At 38.5% G+C, this 23014-nt stretch overlaps 1 protein-coding gene across 3 annotated transcripts; it reads left to right on the top strand.

The window, feature by feature from the left end:
- Positions 1–674: 674 nt before the first annotated feature.
- TPM1 (tropomyosin 1) lies at positions 675–22647 on the top strand. Of its 3 annotated transcripts, XM_053462071.1 has the most exons (10): positions 678–919; positions 1989–2114; positions 10262–10395; positions 10826–10943; positions 11134–11204; positions 12337–12412; positions 13693–13755; positions 13833–13902; positions 14635–14713; positions 18906–19092. In XM_053462071.1, exons 1-10 carry the CDS (start codon positions 806–808, stop codon positions 18907–18909), a joined length of 855 nt encoding a protein of 284 aa, XP_053318046.1. In that variant the 5' UTR covers positions 678–805; the 3' UTR covers positions 18910–19092. The 3 variants fall into 3 exon arrangements, with proteins under 3 accessions (XP_053318047.1, XP_053318045.1, XP_053318046.1); XM_053462070.1 differs by lacking the exons at positions 14635–14713; positions 18906–19092 and adding an exon at positions 21502–22647 and having other exon boundaries at positions 676–919; XM_053462072.1 differs by lacking the exons at positions 12337–12412; positions 13693–13755; positions 13833–13902; positions 14635–14713; positions 18906–19092 and adding an exon at positions 11579–11765 and having other exon boundaries at positions 675–919.
- The last annotated feature ends 367 nt before the right edge of the window (positions 22648–23014 follow it).

Below are 23014 nucleotides of genomic sequence, written 5' to 3'. Positions count from 1 at the left end.
AAGCAGAACTGGAAAGCAGTGGTAACTGGCTAAGGTGACATTATTAAAGTGTGGGTGGAAACGTAACTATGGTGTATTGCAGTGATGGGGGGGTTTGCTTGAAATAAATCCAAAAATAATGTATGAACAAAAAAAGTGTGTTTGAGAAAAGGGAAAGGGTGAGATCCCATCAATAAATGAAAAAAATCATGTTATGTGTAATAAAAAAAGAATGACAAACACAATATGCAAGCAAAATAATGTACATCGGCTACTAAAGTGATTGAAACAGATAAATAGAAAGCAGCAGCATCGAGTACGATCCCCACTCCCGGGAAAGAAGAAAATAGTTTCTTGAAGGAGTTATCCTGAGACGTCCCATATAAGCGGGTCCTCCCCTTCCAGTCGCATGCCTGGAGGTTTAGAAATAGGAACACACTCTCGCCTCACCGCCCCCCCTCTCCCCCTCCTCTACTACCACCCAACACCTCCCCGTCTATGCCTCTGCCCATCTCTCCCCTTATATAGTCAAATGCAGTCAAATGGTCGCTTGCAGCGAATAGAAGGAGCCATCCTTAAAAAAAGCCAGCGCTGGGATAGAAAGACAAGGCTCCCAAAAAAGTATTGGGTGTCCGCAGGAATTTCTCTGCTCCCCCTCCCACCCCTGCCTGGTACATATTTGTGAGGCTGGAACAGCTGAGAGTTTGCACTCCAGCCCAGGGCTCAAAGTAAGAAGGACTAGAACCTCTCTGTCTGCATCCTCCAAAACTCTGTCCTCTGTCCTGTTTCTCCCTGACACCGTAACCACCCCACCAAAGCAGCAGCCATGGACGCCATCAAGAAGAAGATGCAGATGCTCAAGCTGGACAAGGAGAATGCCTTGGACAGAGCAGAACAGGCTGAAGCCGACAAGAAGGGAGCAGAGGACAAGAGCAAACAGGTCTGCTTGGAGAACACATTTCTGTCCGGTTCGCAAGAACCACATGTAGAAGTGGGCTGCTATTATTGCCAGCAAGGGCTTCAGAACCCCCTCTGACAGCCCTTAACAACCTATATTTAGTCACATACTAGTTTGTATATCCATGCCTGGAAGGGTCAAACCAGTTCTGCTTAAATTGGATGGCTTAGTCATCCAGCCTAGACATTTGTCTGAGAATACTTCTGTACCGGAGATGGATAGGCAAAAAGAAACTATTTGGGGGCTTTCTTTTTGTGATAGAAGGAATTAAATTTGGCATTTGAATCAAATGGGGGGAATAACTCTTCCCTGTGAGTTGTCGACCTTGGCAACATCTCCCTATCTTTAAAAAGCATTAATCATTGCCTGCCAACAGTAGCTGGAAAACCTTAATTATCACAGTGGCTCTTGAACTTGGTCCATATTGGCAAAAAATGTCTGTTGGCTAGTTTAATCCAGTATTTACCCCACTGATAGAATGTAACAAGGATTTCCTTAATGCCCCTTTATGTTTTCTCACTGTTCCTGAACTGTTCCTGACCTAATGAAAAGAAAACCGACAGATCTGTTAATTCATATATATGTAATATTTATATGTAATATATATATATATATATATATATATATATATATATATATATATATATATATATATAGTCACATACACATATGTATCTATGTATAGCTTCTACATTGTGTTTCTTCTTCACTATTCTAAACCCACTTAGTTAGAGGAAGAGATTGCCCAAATGGAAAAGCAGTTGCGGGTTATAGAGGATACAAGAGATAAGACTTTGGATGACCTCCATCTGGCTGAAGAGAGTCTCCTGGTTGCAGAGGAGAAGGCTGCTAAGGTATTTTCTGTACCAGTGAGAACCATCTAACTGTCATCTCTCTTTTTTCTTTCTCTCTCCCTCCCTCCCTCTTTCCTCGTGGTCCTGTCCTGTCCTGTCTCTGTGCACCTCTGTCACCTGCTGCCATAAATTGCCCCCCTGGTCCGTCCATCCACTACCAATCCCCCCCCCATGGTACCTATCCTACCCTGATCCAGCTGGAGGATGAACTTGTAGCATTGCAGAAGAAACTAAAAGGTACTGAAGATGAGCTGGACAAATACTCTGAAGCCCTGAAAGATGCTCAGGAGAAGTTGGAACTTGCAGAGAAGAAAGCCACTGATGTAAGTTAAGGCCAAGTCCCCATTCAGTCCCATTCCCCATTTCATTAGGACACTGAAGCTTTGCACCTGCTCCATTCAAACACTCTTTCTACTATGCACTGCATGTGGCACAAAACGGTACGCAAAACTCCACCAAATTTCTTCAGGGGTACTGAACTTATTAGGCAAAGGATAGAAGGTCATCTGGAATAACATGTAGAAACCTACACACTGTGTATACCTTGATTCATAGATATAAAAAAGGTATTTTGTCACATATAATAGGTATGATATATGTATTAACACTTTGAATTCAAACATAATTATGTAGCACAATGTCCTGTAGTTTCTTTCTGGCCTCTTACAGTACAAAAAATGACTTAACAAGTGCAAAGAGGATGGTGCAGTGTTACACGGGTCTGTTTAAGGGAATTGGTTAAATCCATAATATTTAATTATATTTAATTTGACTAGTTTAAGTAATTTGAACTGGACTATCTGTGCCTCCTCCCCCCATTAAAATGAGATTTAGGTTGTCCCTTAGATTGTGGTTGCCCTGTCCTGTTGTAATTATGCCATCATTTTACTTTAATTTGTAGCCTTGTGAATATTGGGTGGCCTGAGCCCTAAACCCATACAATTAATACATCTAGCAAATGTATTCCCATTCCATTTACAGTAAAATCAGAACTTTCTGTTCTAAAGAGAAATAAATAACTGCTTACCCTACAAAATGGCACATGTTCCTACTTTTCCATATATAGATATGTATGAAAAGTGTGTTCTTTTTTCCTATGGCAAATGAAGTCTATAAGGAAAGTTACATGATTATAGCAACGCTTTATATGACATGGGTTGCTTGTAACCGATATTAGGGCATGAGGTCATAAATACATAAGAAGTCTTTGTAGGTGACAGAAGCAGGTTAAAATTTGCCATGACCTCTTTCTTACTTGCTGTGACTCTGCCAAGGAGAATTCTATTCCTTACAGTAAAGCAAGGAGGAAGATGATACTTGCTGTCCCTGCAGTGTGCAGAGATAGGAGCACACTTGGTTTAAATATAACTCCAAGCTTTATATGGTATACACTCAAGACTTTCTGCCTCAGCTGTCTCCTCCTTGTCAAACATTAAACAACTATGTCCTGGGCTGGATTTATACAATCCATACAAAGCTCCTTACAAGTTCCTTCATTAAGTCTAGTGCTGGCCCACACAGATAACCCACTGCACACACTTATACATAGTAACAGCGCACTATTGTTAACTAGTGTCAGATTTACATGATTACAGTTTATGGTTCAGATACTGGTGAATAATTATCATGAATGGGGGGGCAACATTTTTACAAGCACACAAATGTAAAATTTTCAGACTGATTGATCAATTGAGTCAATGCAATGATTATTAAAAAAAATATTATATACATATTTTACAATTATATATATTTATATATGTATACTTAAGTATTACATAGAATACTTAAGTATATATATATATATATACACTAAAGTATAACATATATATACATGAAGATTTTTTAATTTTATATTTATGTTTATATATATATACACTTAAGTATAACATATATATATGAAGATTTTATGTTTATATATATACTCTTAAATATAACATATCTATACATGAAGATTTTCTAAATTTGTATATGTTTACATATATATATATATATACACTTAAGTATAACATACTTAAACATAAAGAATTTTAAATGTTTTATATATATATATATATATATATATAGGTATATAGTGTGTGTGTTTATGCATAACATGTGAAAATATTCAGCAAAGCAGAGAAAAATCTAAATTACTATACATTATGCGTTGAGTTTTAAAATGCCAAACACGTTAAAGTACTTCAAAGTAGTAAAGAGGCTGTTTAAATAATGATGTGTAGAGGTGTAAATGTTGAATGGGATCAGCGAGAAATCCTTTTCAAACAATAAGTGTAACTTGAGCAGGGTATAGGATTGATGGCTGTAAGGTATGATACAATGGAAACATTCTGCATTGTGGGGCGACGGGACTGCATATGGATTCCAGGCAGATATTCCTTATAAGGAAAAGTATGTTGACTATTTAGAAATCGTTCCCCATGCAAAATCCAGACAGGGCGAGTAGATTTCATTGGGAAGTTTAAACTGGAACAGTTATCCCTGTTTGTTTAATGTCGAAAGCATGCAGAGACTTGTCTTAATGAATTACTTCATTACAGGAAAGCCTAAGGCTACACTAACAAGACTGAATCAAATCTCCCATAGACACAGTTCTCTCTCTGGCCAGAATATTATCTGGAAGGGAAGCGTGTAATAATTAGTACATGGGGTTTGGCGCTGAGGTGATAATGATCAATTAAACTCACGCTGTGTTTATTAAAACAATATGCATACAGTAAACTATTAAATAGGTCATTAATGTAACTTACCTTTGGTTAATGAATGCTCATTATTAAAAGAGCATTAAATCACATAAAATGTAATCACTCACTCCGATTATTGTGTTATAATACCACCGCTAATAATAATAATAAGTCCTGATTATATATATATATATATATATTATATATATATGTAAATAAATACATTTTGTGTACACAAACATGCATATTTGTATGTGTACAGCCAATTATGTATTTATGTATGCTAACCAGATATTGGTATAGATATATATATATATATATATATATATATATATATCTATACCAATGACCATATATGCTGATAACCTGTGTTCTGTATTAATGCACTGAATTACCTTCCCTAATAAAGTCTAAAGCCCATTAGTATAATATATATACACACTAGAATATATGTTTAACATGCAAAAGAGGGTTACCAAAATCATCTAGAACAAAAGCATATTTATACCACAAATATAAATGTAAATCCTACATAAATCAATAAGTAAAAATTAATTATACCAGACTATGGTTTTCTCTTTCCTGGCTTTTTCAATCTCCCATGAATAATCTGTAGTCTTTTTTGGTTAATTTAGCAAGGGATCAGAATTGCTCTTCATATATACCCCAATTGTAACCCAGTGAAAATCCAAATATAAAGTGAAATTAGAAAAGGTTCTCACTTTATACCAGGGCTACAAATGTGTCTTGTATCTTGCCATGATGAGCATTGCTTGGTATGGATACTGATTTACATCCGGGATGTAATATTAGGCTAAGGATCCAGTAGGACCTGGGATTTCTGACAGATATTAAAAAAAGTCTAGTCTATAAATAAAGAAAAATAAAAGAAAAAAGAAAAAAATTCTAGTCTTTTAGGAATCAAAGGTACCTGCAAAATGTCATCTGGGTTTATGTATCATATATGAGCCATTATACTAAGCAAGTAAAAATATTGTTTGTATGTTTTTAATTACTATTGATACTTCAGACATTTATCTTGCGGAAGTGGATTTCAGTGTGTGATGTGGAGGTCATAGATTTTCACAGTCAGAGATCATTGTCAGTAATGCAGCAAAATGAATCTGTAGGTTGAATAACAAGAAATATATACCATGTATAATGTTAGCTAACGTTAGAAGAAGATCTAGTCACAAAGTTAGAATCATTCTGGCTGCTGTGGACCTTAATAGTTCTTATCTGCTTTCAAATTATATTTCCATGGCTGAGCATCATGAGAGTCAGAGTCCAAAGCTTTGGCTGTGGCATGATTCGATTGGGAACCAAGACCATTTGCTATACTGTTACTTATAATAGATGTTCCAAACTGCCCTCTAATAGCTCAGACTGAGAACATCTCAGGGTGCAGGTAGTTCAGTCGAAGAAGCAGTTCCAATATGTGTCGCTAAAGGCTGTCTATTGGTTTGCCCCATAGTAGTTTGATGTAGGAGATTAGGAACCATTAAACTACTAACTCGATCATTAATGCTCCTTCTTTGAAACCGAGCCTTAATCAGAGCTTCACAGAAGTGGTTCCATTAGGCCAAGTATGTATTCCACTTACATGTAAAGCCTTAGGGCGCCCCCTACAGGAAGAAAGATAATTAAGCGTAACATGCACATTTGGGTACAGTTATTCTCACCTAATCCAAATGGTATGTGGTTTTCTTTAAATCTGTGACTGGTGATACTTCCAAAATAATTAATTATAGTTATTAGTTATATATAGTTATAACTAATATAGTTATAGTTATTTCTTTGGCGTCATAGGAAAAAGCCCAACCACACACAAAAAACAATTCATTGATGATATAAAGAAAATGAATTACAATTTTATATAGGCTCTATTATCTTTTCATATTAGTTATATCTCTCCATGCAAGCTATTTCAGGTATTCTATGAAGAATACCTGACATTAGTAAGTGATCTGACCCGAATGATCGCATCCAATCACTGAAGGCCAAATCAAGTTGTGTCCCACATAGTCCCTGCAATGGTTAATTGCAGTATACAAAGCTGCCAGCAGGTGGCCGTAACGTTACGATTTACCTGGCCAAGGAAGCTTGCCGTGCCTTGTGTTTAAGGTGTGGCCTCGTCTTAGGGGGTTTAATGTATCCGGCATACCTTGGCCCGTAGCGTAGGACGCGTTTAGGTGGGCATCGTATAAGTGGGATTCTGGAAGATTTTTGCTTTCTTTCTAGATTAGCTATTGCGGCTGTCCGCTAATTATAGGGTTAATTGGAAGGGTTGCAGCCTATGTAAGGAGGAGACTTCCTGTGTGCGAACTGAGTCACAGCGAAAGCAGAAAGAGAGCGGAGCCCCGGGTTTTAGGGGTTTATTTAAGATCAGAGAGTAGCCGGAAGTAAGTTAGCGAGCGGTAGGAGGAAGACAGTTTATTTTTTGTGCAAAATGGCCGGAATGACTTCTTTGGAGGCCGTGAAGAGGAAGATTAAGAGCCTGCAAGACCAGGCGGATGCATCAGAGGAGAGGGCTGAGAGGCTGCAGCGGGAACGGGACGTGGAGAGAAAGCTGAGAGAAACCGTAAGACTCCATATAAGTTGCCTGTCCTGTCCGCTGTGTGATGGGTTTATTCTGCGCTCCCTGATCCCCCGTCCCATCCCCGTTGGAAGGTGGCACCTCTCCGTGCTGTCACTTAGTGCCCCTCTCTGCCACCCCTGCCCCCTCTTCCTATTGTGCCCTGATTAATAATGTTGGGGGGGGGTGCGGTATCCGACATAACAGCCCCTGAATTTCCACAACTCTCGCAGCTTATAGTGATGGGAGTCATAGTTTGGCGTCAGGAGGAAGCAGCTATACCCTCGCTGACTTGTTTGGCCTTGTCACAGGTCACACTTTGCTGTCTGTTCTGTCACAGCGTCCACTCTCACCACCCTCAGCCTGCTATATTTTTGCTATTATCCCCAGGTTAAAGTTTTGTTCCTAATCCGGATTGGGGTGAAGGGTGGCTGGAGGTGCCCTGGGAAATGTATGAACCTGACCTTGTAGAACCCCAGACAAGGAGGCCTTTTTGCTGCCCCCGCTATAATCTTCTATGTGTCTCCAGTAAGGGGCGCGTTCTTGCCTGTCTGGGGAATCCATTCTCTGTGTCGTATTCTTCTTCCTTTTTTTTTTTTTTTTTTTTTTTTGCTAAATTTCCTCATTTTGTTAAATCTTTTGACCTTAGGGTGACCCCTTAGGTAGTGTAATATATATCGGTGCTCATATACAATCCTAGCTATAGATGAGTCTAATCAGCGAGGTCAGCACTGAACCTAAGAGTATTTGTCCCAGAAGCTTACTCTCTAATGTGCGGTGTAAGGCTAATTGTGTGCAGGCTGTATCCAGGTAATGGGGGAGGGGTTGGTGGGACTGTAAATGTACAGGAGAATTTCAAACATGCAAAAATGGCTCATCTGTTCTGAGAGGATTTAACTCTTTGAGGCCGCACTGGGTAAACACACATATAAAATACCGTAATAAAGCTCCCCTTTCAATCTACTTTGTCATAATGTTGTTGTTAGTTATGTTTTGTCACCCACAATTCTTGGGTTTTTTAATGTAATCTAGGCTGCCTTTATATGTTGTCGCCCCCCCCCAGTGCATTAAGTCCCAATGTTTTCTGCTTATATTTACCTCCACTATTCTAGTGTCTGTAGCCAGGGGCAGTTACATAGATAATATAATTTTTGTAGGGCCCTGAGATTTAGTACTGTTTTGCACACCAGGCTGTTATTCCGGTTACTTTAGAGTGCATTCAAGTGGCAATCAGCTAGAGAATGCTTCATACCAGTCTACACCCAGCAAAGACAATGACATGAATGTGACCTGAGTACGTAGCAGGTCTGACTTGTTGGGTGGGACCCTGGCAAAGTCCAGTAGCTATCGTACGGAGCGTGACATACCATTGTCAATGTGTTCATTCATGATGTGTGCACTAAGCATATGGTACAGTATGGCTGGGCATTTGTGAGGACATCGCTCCACTCTTGCCAGGGGGCAGTACAGGTTTGTACTCCAGGAAGACCTGTAGGGCTTTTGTTTGCCCGTCCCTCTTCTCTGTATGGAATGAGCGCTGTCAGATCTCTGCTCTGTAAACTATGTGTAGATGGATGATGCGGGCTAGGAGTTGTCTGAGGAACTTCAGAACTTTCCTTGCCTTATAAGGCCACACGTCCAGCCCTGTCACATAACTGTATAGCCGTGTCCTGCCCTCCAGAGGCTTCAGATACTCCAGTGACACAACAGGAAGCATTTACATGAACATTGCTTCACTATCGTACATCAAGATCTGCTTCCCACCCAGCCACATTCCCCGAGTCAACCCAGCGTTAATGACATGTGATTGATGTTATCGTATTTTTACGCATCTGTGTGGAATTCACTTATTTTGATACACAGATTCAACCTTGTTGAGTTTGCACATTTCTTCATTTAACCCTTAAAAAAGAAAGTTAATGACTTGTCTCCTGTATCCAAATATTGCTCAATAACCCCCGAAGAGCGACACTATGCGGCCTCACAAAACACATGCAAATTTTTAGTATCCAAGCCATCTGATCTATGTAAAAACTGTTTAACTCACAAACTCCTAAATGAAGTAGTCACACACATATCATTGCCTGGTTGAACAGGGAAGGTCACCCAAATAAGATGAAAACCAAACCTTTAACAATGTTTAGCGTATTGGTTTATTATAAGTAAAAAAAAAAAATATATATAATTTGTACTGTGGATCATGTAGCCAGGATAAGTAAGCATTTATTCACAATTCATTAACAGCATGTATTGCTGATAATGTATCTTTTTAATGTTGTTTGTAAACACTTTTTAACCCCTTCATTCTAGACCTGCAATACTGACCTTTACATATACACAGATAATGTTGTCAGTGCTATAGATTGGAAAAAATAATAGGAGGTTAATTGCTCTACAGGGTGGATTCACCTTTGCTAACGCAAACACTTGATTGTGTCCCCTGTGGCCGTTCACGGAGTTTCATTATTTATACTTGTTCAGGGTGTGAACAGATAACTATGACCTTCTCTCTTTTAATTCAAGGAAGGGCTTTCGGTTATAAAGCTTGTCTGCAGTTTAAAGTCTCCAAAACTATGTGTGTGTGTTATAGCTTGTATTTTTGCATTTATATTCCTATTGGTAGAAAACAAAATGAATACTAGATGTATACGTTCCAGTACTATGTACTGAGTTAACAAGCTAACGACAGGTCCTTACTGAATGAGGAAGCTTGAAGTTAAGTGTGAGAGGCGGGTAACCACATCCTCTACATACACCTGCAGACCTTCCCCAGTGCTTTAGTGTTCCAAGCACATCGAAAAGCATTTACACCGTAGGTCTACACGTTTTATCTAAATTACTTGTAACACTTGCCCTCCCCACCCAATTTATGTCATTAGTTTCTGCCTTCTGTGACTATTTATTACGCCCCTTCTGGGTGTAGAGGTAGGTGTCCCTGTAAATGTAGATATTATGCAAAGGTAAAGCCCACACAGCAATATCTTTAGGAGACACCTATTTATTTATTTATTTTTTTTACATTTTATTTAATAAATATTACATCCTTCCTGTTATTTAGTTTTGTTACTCTAAAACTATTCAGCATCCGTTCAGTACTCTTTTAGGAATTGTTGCTTTAGCCATCATCAGGCACCCTGACCGTTACCTTGTGAATTCCTATTCAGTAGATATGTGGGTAAGTGATCGCTCACCTATGACCGTTGTTTCCACTTAGGCTGAAGCAGATGTAGCCTCACTAAACAGGCGCATCCAGCTGGTAGAGGAGGAGTTGGATCGTGCTCAGGAGCGTCTCGCCACAGCCCTTCAGAAACTGGAGGAGGCTGAGAAGGCTGCAGATGAGAGTGAGAGGTGAGTGGAACTTGATGAGATACAGATTTTGCAGGAAAGAATCCTTCAAACAGACTTTCTGTATTGCCAAAACTCTCTTGAAATGCCAGAGGCTTATCTCCGACTTATAGAAGTTTCAAACAGGCTTATAAGCTTTTCCTTGTCAGGGGTAGGCAATCTCAGTGGCCTTAGTGGCTGTGGGCCATTACATTTGTATGTCCAGCCATTAAGTAGAGGTACCTAAGTCACTCGTTCAATGTGCAAGTATATGGATTGTGGGTAATATGTATGTGCAATAAGTGTGGGATAAAGATCTGCATTTAAAGAGTCTTTGCATACATGGTACTTCTAGTCCTCTATGAACATGGTTAGCTAATTTGGACTTCAGTTCAATTGGCATGTTAATTTAAAGCTTGATGTAGTGACCTGGTTTTGTTTTTCTGGATCTCAGAGGTATGAAGGTCATTGAAAACAGAGCCCTGAAGGATGAAGAGAAGATGGAGCTGCAGGAAATCCAACTGAAGGAAGCCAAGCACATTGCTGAGGAGGCTGACCGCAAGTATGAGGAGGTGAGTAGGCTTAGGTTCTTGGAACCGGGTTGAGGTACCTTCAGCTTCTTGGAGACTTACTAATGAACCGTATGTAAGATATCCCAGCTGCTGTAAAGCATTCCAAATGTCTTCTCTCCAAGAACTAATTACTTAATGCACCGTATTAGCAGTCTGGAGTCTGCTCTGATGCTCCTTTCTTTTGCAATAGGTTGCCCGTAAGCTGGTAATCATTGAGGGTGACCTGGAGCGTGCAGAGGAACGCGCTGAGCTCTCAGAAAGGTAAAGAATGCTGATACCTCTTGGGACAGACCTTCAAGCATGTTATGACTTGCTGCATCCCACTCACTTGCTGCTCAAACATTAACTTTGTTTTTGGACAGCATTGCAAGATGCTTCCATTCCTAGAGTATCTGTCTGGGCTTTGCCAGGTTGTTGCATGAAACTACAATGACTGGAAAATGCTCAGCTGACATGTTGAGTTTTTTTCATTTTTTTACAACCTGGAATTCACAATGGATAACAAATTACTGACACACATTCTGCTTGTATGAAGTGTCTCCCCATTCACCTGTAACATTGTGTTTTTCTTTGCATGCTCCACATATTGCGAATGGCTTTTTCGTACCGCCTTTATTACTTGTGCACATTAATAGTCGTTGCCGGCAGCTGGATGAACAGCTGAGAATAATGGACCAAACGCTGAGAACACTAATAGCTTCAGAGGAGAAGGTACTGGCCCCAGATTGTACCCTCCCCGCGGTTATGGTTACTGGGAAATCTCCGCTTACTGCGTGTCTATTCCATGACCTCTTTGCACTGCTTTAGAACTTCTGTCTGCTTTTAACCTTCTCTTAGAATGCTTGGTTTTTGTGTCTTATTTTTTGTAAAGATCTCTGAGCTGATAAACTAAAGGTCGGTTCTCAGATAGAGTAGCATGGGTGCCTTATCTTTTTCTAAAGAAAATCTCCTTTGCAACACTTATTGGTAAATGTGAAGGAATTGGAATCCTTTATAGCTAAATACAGGAGCATACAACACAAATTGCTTTATTTTAAATAATCATTCTTATGTGCAAGAAAAAATCTGTGATCTTGTTTTAAGCCAGCATTGGTATGCATACATTGGGCATGAACAGAAATGGATCACAAGCATATTAATTATAAATGCACTTCATATAAACTTTGTACTCGATCTAGAAAAATTAGCTTCTGTGTTTAGTAAAAAACAGCACCCAGTATCTATCTGTTTCCAGGCTTTTATTTTAATTCAGATCACTTTTTTTTTTTTTTCTCTCGTATTTGGACTGGATATTCATTCCCCCGCTCTCCTCCTTCAATCTTTTTATTTTTTTCTTTCCTGGTTTCCATTCGCTCCTGCCACCTTTGCCTTCTTCCTCTCCCCATCCAAATAGCAAATGTGCCGAGCTTGAGGAAGAGTTGAAAACTGTCACCAACAACTTGAAATCCCTGGAAGCCCAGGCAGAGAAGGTAGGATAAAATGTCTAGAGCCACACAGTTGTAGGTTGGCAACTACACAAAAATGGAATGGGCTGTTAACAAGATGCCCCAGACGCATGGGCGTCCCTTAGCTGTCCCCTTTTTAATCTCGTTCAACCATAGTTAAAGTGTTTTAGATTGTCCCTACCTTTTATTCTAGGTGTTATGTTTTTTTTGTTTTTTTTCGTCCTATGCAAATTATCACGCAAAGCATGTAACAAACCTAGCTGTGTTAAACAGGCTGCTTCACAGTTTTAAAATGGGGATATATAATTTTATATTTAACCAACCATTTTAAAATTACTCTTTATGCCCATTCCAGTCTCTCGTGTACTCGCAATGGAATTGGTGAAGCATAGAAAGCTGCCAGGTGGAGTTGACGAATGCAGCAGTATTTACATGGGGCAGACAATGTTTGAAATGCAAACGGCTTACATATAAAATAGTGACTAGGGTGTATGCAATTTCTTTATTAAGTGAGAACTATTCTGATTTTCCTGCTTTGGTAGATGAGAAGCCTCTACTTTAAACGTGCTATGGCTGCTCACATAGGATCTAGATCTAAAAAGATTTATCATATTATCATTCCTATCCTTCCATTAAGTGACATACCTCTCGTTTCAGTAGCTATATATTTTCTTTATTCTGAAAATATTGCAATTGCATAAAAGCTTTCTTGAAGATTGTGAAAGCTTCTTCCCCATAATATAGAATCCTGTATAACAATTATAAACCTATTTATTTTTTCCTGGCAGCTGTATTCAACACATTAGACCCTAAAAAAATCTTGCATTAGGTGCTTTATTGTTTACACCTACCCTGTACCCAAAAATATTCTACTTGTGGTGATGGGTTTCCACCTTTTTGGGGGTTTCTTTCAAGCCTGTTTATCTTCTATAGTTTGTGTGGTTTTTTTTTCTTGCTTTGATGAAATCCCAGTGGCGTCTGCTCTGTTGATGATATTCCCTAATGCGCTACCTGTAAGACCGATGGCTCTAAATGTTAACTCGTTCAGTACAGATATGTATTCATGCTGTGTAGTACATTATCAAATATGTCCCCCCCACCTTGGCATTCCTTATTAAAGCGTCACAGGTGCTATATATTGGTTTTAAAGCGAGCCAGTGAGATATAAATCTGTAGTCCTATGCCATGATGGCTATTTACCATTTTTGTTTTGATTGCCCTAAGCCATTTTTCCCAGAGTGTCTGATTGAATATATGAACATATTCATTCTCTAACAACTTTCTCTGAATTTCTTTGCCTATAGTACTCCCAGAAGGAGGACAAATATGAAGAGGAAATCAAGGTCCTCACAGACAAACTGAAGGAGGTACGTTCATGAAACTACCCATGCAGAGGCAGCTAGTCCTTTTGAGTGCAAAAACTAATATGTTGTCTGTCCTTTAGGCTGAAACACGTGCTGAGTTTGCAGAGAGAACAGTCGCCAAGTTGGAAAAGTCAATTGATGACTTAGAAGGTATGTCCTCACTTTATATGTCCTCCCATATAAACTGTATCTTAATGCTTTATAAATGCCTAGAATATTGAGTGCTAATTTAGTTACAATCATTTTAAAGTTGTGAATGTAGATTTCTATGATCTGATGGACTGTTCCATAATGTATTGAATTTTTTTTTTATTTTTTTACATTTTCTCATTCAATGTTCCTCATGGAATAAACCTATAAATCGCATAAGAGAATTTCCTTGGCTAGCATAGTCAGTCTTGTTAGTCTGTGAGGTTGAACAAGGAGTAAAAGTCCACCGTTCCCATATAGTTTGTCATGCAAAATATAGCCGTGGTAAATTGTGGAGCAAACGCCAGGTCTCTTACTGAAAGCGCCTCCCCTTAAGTTCGGTGAAGGTATTTCGTTTTCCCCCCTTCCTTCTATGAAGGGCACTCTTTAAGATTCATCTGCACCTACTTTTGTGGAAATATGTTTCTGCTCTTATTTCTGTTAATCTATTTTTCTTTCTTGTTTTTATTTTTATCTGTTTCCATGCATCATTTGCACTCTTGCCTGGCCTCTTCACTGCTTCTGCATCACGCTGTCTGGTACTTCATCTTGGATGGGGACTTCTTCCAATACCTGCATTCTCTGCTCTTCCTGTTTTTATTTTTATTTACCCCCCCCGCTCCTGTTCCTATTCTGTGGTTTGTTTTCCATGTACCATCCCGTATTTTTCTCTCCCACCTTCACCCTGAGCAGATGAGCTGTATGCTCAGAAACTGAAGTACAAAGCAATCAGTGAAGAACTGGATCACGCTCTCAATGACATGACTTCAATGTAATTTATTTTTTCTTTCTCTGTGTTTGCTTAAATCTGTGCCCTCCTCCACTTGCTTAATAAAACTCACTTCCTACTCTCACCTTTTTCTCCCCGCTCACACTTTGATTTCACTTTTAACTGCCTTTTTTCTTTTACCTCTGTTTAGATTACTGGCCTGCATTTTAAACATTTAAATCGAACAGAATTACATTTTTGCTACAAAAATTGCACTTTACCAACAGAGAGCAAGTACTTTGTAGGGGAAATGTGTAAAAAGTGATTATCGTGTAAAGTTTTTGTGGTTTGACTATCAAATCTCAAACTTTACACCAGACTTACATTTTATACATAACTCCTAGCAATATTTCAATGCCCTCTGTACATAGTATAATAGACTGATTCTTTGCAGTAACCCGTGAGAACATAACTTACATTCTATGCCAGTGTTTAAACAGATGTAAAATCTGCTTTGTACTTTCTCTTTATTTGCTTTATATAAACCATCTCTCCTACTATGCACTAACTGATGTAAAACCAGGAAAAGCTGTCTATTATATGCTAATGTAGTAATTCAGGCACAATGGCTCCTTCAAACATTCCGTTTTCAAGCGGCAGTTGGTAAACGCACCTCATACCTGATATTCACATGCTAATTAAGCAGGACTTCCAAACTCCCTGTCCCGGGGATGTACTCGTGTCATGACCCTAGTCGTTGACTGATGGTTATAGGTTACGAGGCATTGTGCAGAAATTTATATAACCCCCTCCCATGTATTTTATGTGTGGATTTCATCTGTTTGGAATTTTTTTTTAAAAAAATCCCTTCCCACACAAACTACCCATTGCTATAGAAAGAACCCCTTTTAAAAATGTGAGACCTGTATGTGGGTCTGCTGACCTGAAATTGTTTCCAAAATAGTTGTTGTTTGTCCTTATACATCTGTCAATCAGAAGAATTCAGAGTAAAGTACAAATCACAAAAACTTTTTACAATGCTGGATCCTGGCACACTTTTGCGATTATAAATTTTCCTATTATGTAGCCTACTAGGCAAGCAAAATCGCTTCCCTCCCTTGTGCATCTAAATTAACACTTTGAAAAGCTGCTTATTATGAATCGCAGCAGCTGGAATACAGCGCCACTAGAGTTAAAGTGTGGTACTGCACCCAAAAATGTGTACTGTGACATAACTTTACAGTAACAAACATATTTATCTACTTAATTTATATATATTTCCATTATCATAATATCCCATCCATCCTACTATTTAATATCTATAGGTATAAAATTTAATGTTTTATCCGACAACAGAAACTCAAAAGGACTTTTAGTAACCAAATACAGCCTGGTTTTAACATTTTGCGTAATAACTGTTTGACTTGGAGCCATTGATGCATGAGAACTCGGCCTTTACCCAGCAGCTGTCTTATTGCTTATACAAATTAACATCGCTAGGCAGGCAAGTTTTAATCTATAAATTACCTCATAAAGTCTTCTGCGGGTGCCTTTTTGTGTTTCGCAAACACACCTCAGAGCAGGTAGGTCTGAAATCGTTTACACTAGGAAAAATATACACGCATCAATGTGTGTATCTGAAAAATACATATAGTGTCTGTGTGGGCATACAAACACCACTCATATGATCACACATAACTTTACTAGTAACCAGTTTTCTGCAAACTAGTTCACTACTAGACATGTTGCATTGGAGCATCTTTGGATCCGTTTTGACAAGGTCCTAATTAGTATCTGACTTGCCCTGCGAAGAATACCGCACTATTCAATTCTGAAAGTGTAGTGCAACTGGCTTCAGATAAGTGAGCACAAGCGATCCATCACAGTGGAACAGTGAGATCATGGATTATTTTATATAGTGCCATCAGATTCAGCAGCGCTGTACAAAGGGTAGATGGAGCATAACAATTAGTATATAACAAACCCAATGACATACAGAAATGGTTGAGGGTGGCCCTGCTTACACAAGCTCACAATCTAGAGGGATAGCCTATGGCTTCCAAAGTTTCTGTAGATTTCCCTGTCTATCAAACTAGATAAAAGCTACCTTTCACCTGAGATGTTTAGCCCTTGGGTTGCTGCTCAGGTCAAAATAAAAATGGGTTATGTGGGGCATACAATAAACTGTGAATGCCAGGGAAATGTACAAAAGCATCATAGGTGGGGCATCAGAAATCTGTTGCCTGACAGAGTTTAAACCTCTGCATCTATTGCTTACTAATGTTTTAGCGGGAAAGTTAATACATACCCCGAACCTTTTAGTTTTAAAGCTTGTTAAAAAGCAATGTTCAGTTGATGTCATTTAATCCACCAGCAGGACTGTGTGCAGAAATATTTCATTGCTGATGTGCCCATCATAACAGCCATTTATAACGTGCTTTAAAATGCATCTTCCAAACAAAACATTGCATACGTACTCCATATTTGCAGCCATGCTGCAAAACTGCCTTGTTATGCCATGACCTGACATTCATTGCCATCGACTGGCCGTGTGAAGCGGCTAATCGGTGGCAGGAAAGTGCTCCAATTCAAGGCAATAGGAAGACTTTAGATATGTGGACTGTAAAGGTGTATATCACATGCAGGGAGATGCATTCAGCCAATTTAGCTGGTGCATGAGGAAAGGGGCAAATGCTGTGGAGCTGATTCTGCAGAATTTAAAGGCACCAAGTAGGTATGTTATGCGCTGCGTGCATATGATGGCTGAAGTGTCTCTCTTAAAATGATGGTAGGTCATCGGGAGAACCCAAGCCAAGGAAGCATGGTGTGATACGATTCATCACTATGATGTCAGAATTGCGCCCAGAGGAGTAGCCTTTTATTTATATATCTATAACCACAGTTTACATAACCATTGTGAAATCACCTTATTTGCTATCTAGGAAATGTATATTACATCCCATCAGCATAGATAACGTTGCTGCCTAACTCTAGGGCATTCCTAATAAGCAGCTATTTAGGAGCAGTTTGTCCTATAAAGTCCAGCCAAGTCTCCCCATGCTCTGCAGATTGCTTCTGTGCTAATCCCATCCACTTCCACTGACCAGCACAATGGGCACCGCTGGCTTCACACTTTAACCGTATGGGGAAAATTGCAAACTCTGTAATATGAATTTGTGTTCTGCCCCACAGAGCTGCTTGGCCACATCCCATATAAATGTAAAGGGTTGTCTGTTCTGCTGGTACGGACAGGTAGTGGCATTGCCCAAAATTAAACCCTTCTCCAAGGTGACAGGAGACAAAAACATTCATGCCTGAGAATAAAATTCATAACGTCTCCTTTACTTATACATTATAATACAGATCTACGCTAACTAGTTATGTTAGATTTAATTAACTACATTCTAAAATAGAAATAAGGTGTATAGACAGTATCCCTTTTAGAAATCTCAGAATGCGTAAAAGAATGCTCAAGCCATTATTGTGTGTAATTTAATCCATATGATAGAACCCCCCCCCCCCAAATGTGTCCCCTTACAGATGATGGGATTTAACCGAATTCCCTGTATGTATTTGTATATTCCCCGCCTCTGGAAGCACTTTCCTGTCACTGAGTGATGTGATACAGAATATCGCAAGGGCAGTGGCTTTATTTAATTCTCTCTACAGATAAATAGTCCATAAACCAATTGAAAACAATGCATTTTGAGCCCGTACATGTACGGGCTTTGTCATTAACGGGTTAATATGCGTTCTCTACTAGTGCGGCTGTTTGGGGCAGTAAATGGTCCCTTTTAACTTGTATTTATAGATTGAGGAATTTGAGAACACTAAAAGCATTGTAGAGTGTTGGTGTATTCTTGAGTCCAATGAAGGGTGTCTGAACATTGCATTTATCTTAAATGTGATGTGTTCCCATTAGAATTCAGATTATTGTTTTGTTTTTCTCGGTATCATGTATAAAATGTAGGCTCTGGCGATTAAAGGGTAAGATGGTTTCTCTTAATAAATCCTTTAGTCGAGTAGGTCATAACAGAATGAATGAACTGGGGAAAGGTGTTCTGGCAAAGAAGGGACTCTGTGGGGGGGGGGTACAAAAACAGCAGCCTTTGCTTTTGTAAGCACTACTAGTTTGCCGTGAGAGCTACTAACTTGCAACCCCCCCCCCCATTTTTTTATTTATTTATTTTTTGACTGTGCACCCTGCTGTTCTCAGTCAGCTTGTATCTTAACGTATCCTTTTTCTTCCACACAGATAAAATGTATTGCTTGAAATGGTGCTCTTTCTTCTACCTGGGCTGGATACTCCTCTCTGAGCTGTCCTCTCTCCTTAGTCTCTACCTGGAACTCTTACTTCTGTCCTTCTGCAATAAATCTAGAGTCACTTTTCTGCTGTACAGACACTCTGTAAAATAAAAGACCCACTGTGTATTTTCTCTCCACCTTTTTTTCCTTTATTTATTGAATGCTTTAACCTTTAATAAACGTGCAAATATACTTTTATTGGTTTGTAGGACATCTCTGTATGAGCACAGCACAGTACCATGTTTACAGAGGCTCTATGCAAATCTGTAGGAGCTCAAAATCTGTTCTCGATTTACATACCATATCGCAGAACCTGCCTTGGCTCCTTTAGATATGCATATATCCTGGACTGTCTTAAATAGATTTTAAGACTGGAAGATATGTGATCTACTCGTATGCCTTATTCTGAAATACACCTCCACAGTAGATCTGGTCTTTAGGAAGTCCAAAAGAAATTAAAAGGCCTATGTTTCAGTTCACGGGAGTACATGGTATATATCTCAGACTGCAGTGTCTCAAGGGCAGTCAAGGCAAACCTGATAGTGGTGATAAAATGTCAGGTTCTCCTTTGGTATACCTGTTAATATTTAACTTGTCATGCCCAAGCACCATAACACAATCGTCCTATTAAAAATACTGATACTAAGCAACAGCACTAGAGCGAAAACATCTTTGTTTACAGTTTTGGGGCAGACCTTCAGCTGCTATAAAGAGGATAAGATATTCTCTGCAAAAATTTGGAGTGTCAAGTGGAGCAGGACTATGTACAGACTTGTATTATGGCACATTAACTGTCTGACACACACACACACACACACACACACACACGTACTCTCTGGGCCCCAAAACTAAATCTCCTTATCAAACCTAGGTTGGTGTATAACTCATTACATAATTCTCTCACCTGAACACATGGTGTTTTTGTACCTGTCTAAGATTGGATCTGCTGCCGGCTCTTCACAAGCGTCTCGGGTCATTTTGTTTGACAATGGTGTCGCTACCATGTGTGACCTCATAGCGTACACTTAAACAGCTGGTCCTAACCTTGAGGACCAGAATGTAGAGCACTCCTTACTGAAGCTCATGATATATTTATAGCGTTCATTTTTTTTTATCTTTGTAATGTGTGGTACAAGTTGGGAGCATAATCTGCTCAACAGAGTTCAATGTATGCAAAAATGTGCCTCAAGTGATTATTACAACCTTGAAAAGGGATGTATTGGGTGCAACACATTCATAAAAAAAACAAACCCATATTTAGTAGCCATTTTATATAGTCAGTAAGAGACTTATCTTCACAATGAAATGCATCCTGTTGCCAAACTGGACAGATCTGCGGTGTTGACGTTGCATTCATGCTAGTCATTGTCTGTTCTGAAGTCATCAGTAAACTTTGGCATATAAGTGGAGGTATAGCCATGGCCAAAGGTAAGATGCGCACACATTTCTGCCTGGAAAGGTAACGTACTTTGTCATGTCATGGAATGCCTTCATTTAAGATCTAACCAGTACCTTTTTTTTTTTGTCTTAACCAGTATTTGTTGAATTTAACCAATAATAACTTGGTTTGAGAATAACTTGTTTTTTTGGCATGTTTGTTCTGTTGAGGTGAAATTCTCCAAAATGTGTTCCCCTATTTTGATGCAAATTACATGTAATATGACTTCAGGTCATCGGGCATATATTAAAATAACATGGAAACAGGCCAGTTTATTTTTCAACCATTTCAGTGCTAGCTGGCAGAGCAAAATATTGCATTCAAACATAGCTAGTTATCCCACAGTTAATGAATTTCACCAAGACGACCCGACGCCTTCATTAAAACATTACTAACTTTTATTTTTATTGAGTTGTGTGTGTATGTGTTTTTTAATGTGTGGACTAAACAATTTTTACTTACAAATATGCATAAATATCAACATTTTTAGATGTAAATCTCTATCATCTACTGCAGTATGCTAAAAATACAAATTTTTAGATTTGGTTTATAACATATTTGGATGTTTTTACAGAGCATATATTAGAATAACTTTTCCCAGTATCCTGGAAAAGTTTACCTGACAAAAAATGTACCTCTTATTACTGAGAATAACTCTTTGCCGCAGCTGCTCCTGACCTGGTCCAAATCGAATTTTAGTAAATAACACGTTTCTAGTCTTTACTTATAATCTCACCTGAGAATGAATTGCGTAAAAAAAACGTAGAATCCAAATAATCTGTTTTAAAATATGGAGAAACGCACTGGATAATTTTAACGGCTTGCACATAAGTTGTTTTGTGTATCAAAGCAGTGCTTGGGAGTTGGTTATAAACAAAAGGCAAATTGTATTACTTCCAAAATGGCATAAAATAAAATATGCTTTTCTTTCCTTTTTAATGTGGATCTGCAGATTTTACAGTTTAGATTACATTTTATAACCACACCGAAAGGTTTTGCAGAGTATAACCACCGCTTATATGCAAAAACAAACGCACGCGGTTACAGTCTGCTTATCAAAAAGTGTTTTTACTCTTACTCAGACTATGTATTTTCTTCTCTATTACAGAGAAAGTGGCTCATGCAAAAGAGGAGAATTTAAATATGCATCAGATGTTGGACCAAACACTTCTGGAATTAAACAACATGTAAAGACGTCTTGGCCTCTTCCTGCGAAGTCTGGTTTTCTGAAGACACTGCTTGTCAACGTCCCTATAAATACGGTTTTTGGAAGAAACGGGAGGGTGGGCTTTTTATGTTAAATAGCCAATGTGCCAATTAAGAGTGGGCTACACTGAAGCCCAAATGACAGGATTGGTTAGTTCAATGGAAATTTTATTTAAACCATTCCCAATTGATGCAACCCATTACCCTTTTGTTTTTGTTTTTTAATCCTCCCCAATTGTATGTAAAATTAAAAAAAATGTATTTTCTCAAATGTGGAACTTGTGCAATACAATGATTCCTTCCTTGAGAAGACTCAATGAGAAGTCTTAAGTACACTGACTATTAAAGATTTTGATGGGGATGTCATGCTGTTTTGATATGAACTGAATAGGTGGCACGTTCTTTATATGAATAACTATGGAAAGCCATGTGCCATGACATTGCATAAACCTGTTCAGCCTTTATTACCCAATGTAGACTCTAAACACAACGGGTGGTTAGCACATCTGTATTAGGGGTATTAAGTAGTTTTTAGCATTTCATTGTTGTTTTGTGTAAGGTCAGATTTTTAGGCTACTCATGTCTAAGTACTTGAGTATCTCTACCTACGTTCATCCCTGGTGGGGTACAGCTGGCTCAATTCTTGGTGCATTAGAGAAACGGGGATTGTGTGTTAAGCACAGGAGAGGGTTTCCTATAATCTAGAATACTTGATACAGTTTAAACAGTTTAGTAGAAATGTATTTGAAATTGTTAAAAAGGCAGGCTGCAAAGTTTACACCTTTCTGTATTCTTTTTTTAAATATCTAACTGCATTTCCATCCCCACTTTTGTTTTAAATCCAAAGAAAATTTTCAGAATATTTCAGATATTTAAATGTGGAAGTAAATATATACATTTTGTGGATAAAGGTTTTTCCTTCCTTAAATGCCTCGTTTTTATTTTAATTTTTTTTTTTTACACTTTTTAGATTTCAACCAAAAAAATGTAAAGCGTTGTAATAAGAAATAAAATGCACACTTGAAATTTTCTATATTCTGGATTTTGATATACTTGTTTATCTCCATTTTTTTTTTTATTATTATAAACGAGACTTGCATTATTGTCCTAGATAAATTCCATAAACATTGAAGTAATATACATTATTGCCTTTTCCTTATGCATCTCCTTTTATTTATGGTGGACTCTTGGTAATTCATAAGAACCCTTTAAGTAGGTTATTAACAGAGGAAGACCATTATTAGCAGCATTGATTAAGTCAGACTAATCGACAAGAGAAAACATATAGTGAGTAATAAACCTTTAACCTCACCGTTAGGTAACATTTATTAAAATTGTGGGATTACTAAAGTATCTGTATCCTTCATTATGAAGTGGTCGCAAAGTGTGAACATGCAATATAGCGAGTACAAGGG

The sequence above is a fragment of the Spea bombifrons genome, chromosome 4 (genome assembly GCF_027358695.1).
Source record: "Spea bombifrons isolate aSpeBom1 chromosome 4, aSpeBom1.2.pri, whole genome shotgun sequence".
Taxonomy (NCBI): domain Eukaryota; kingdom Metazoa; phylum Chordata; class Amphibia; order Anura; family Pelobatidae; genus Spea; species Spea bombifrons.
This window is presented reverse-complemented; position numbering and strand designations above follow the sequence as displayed.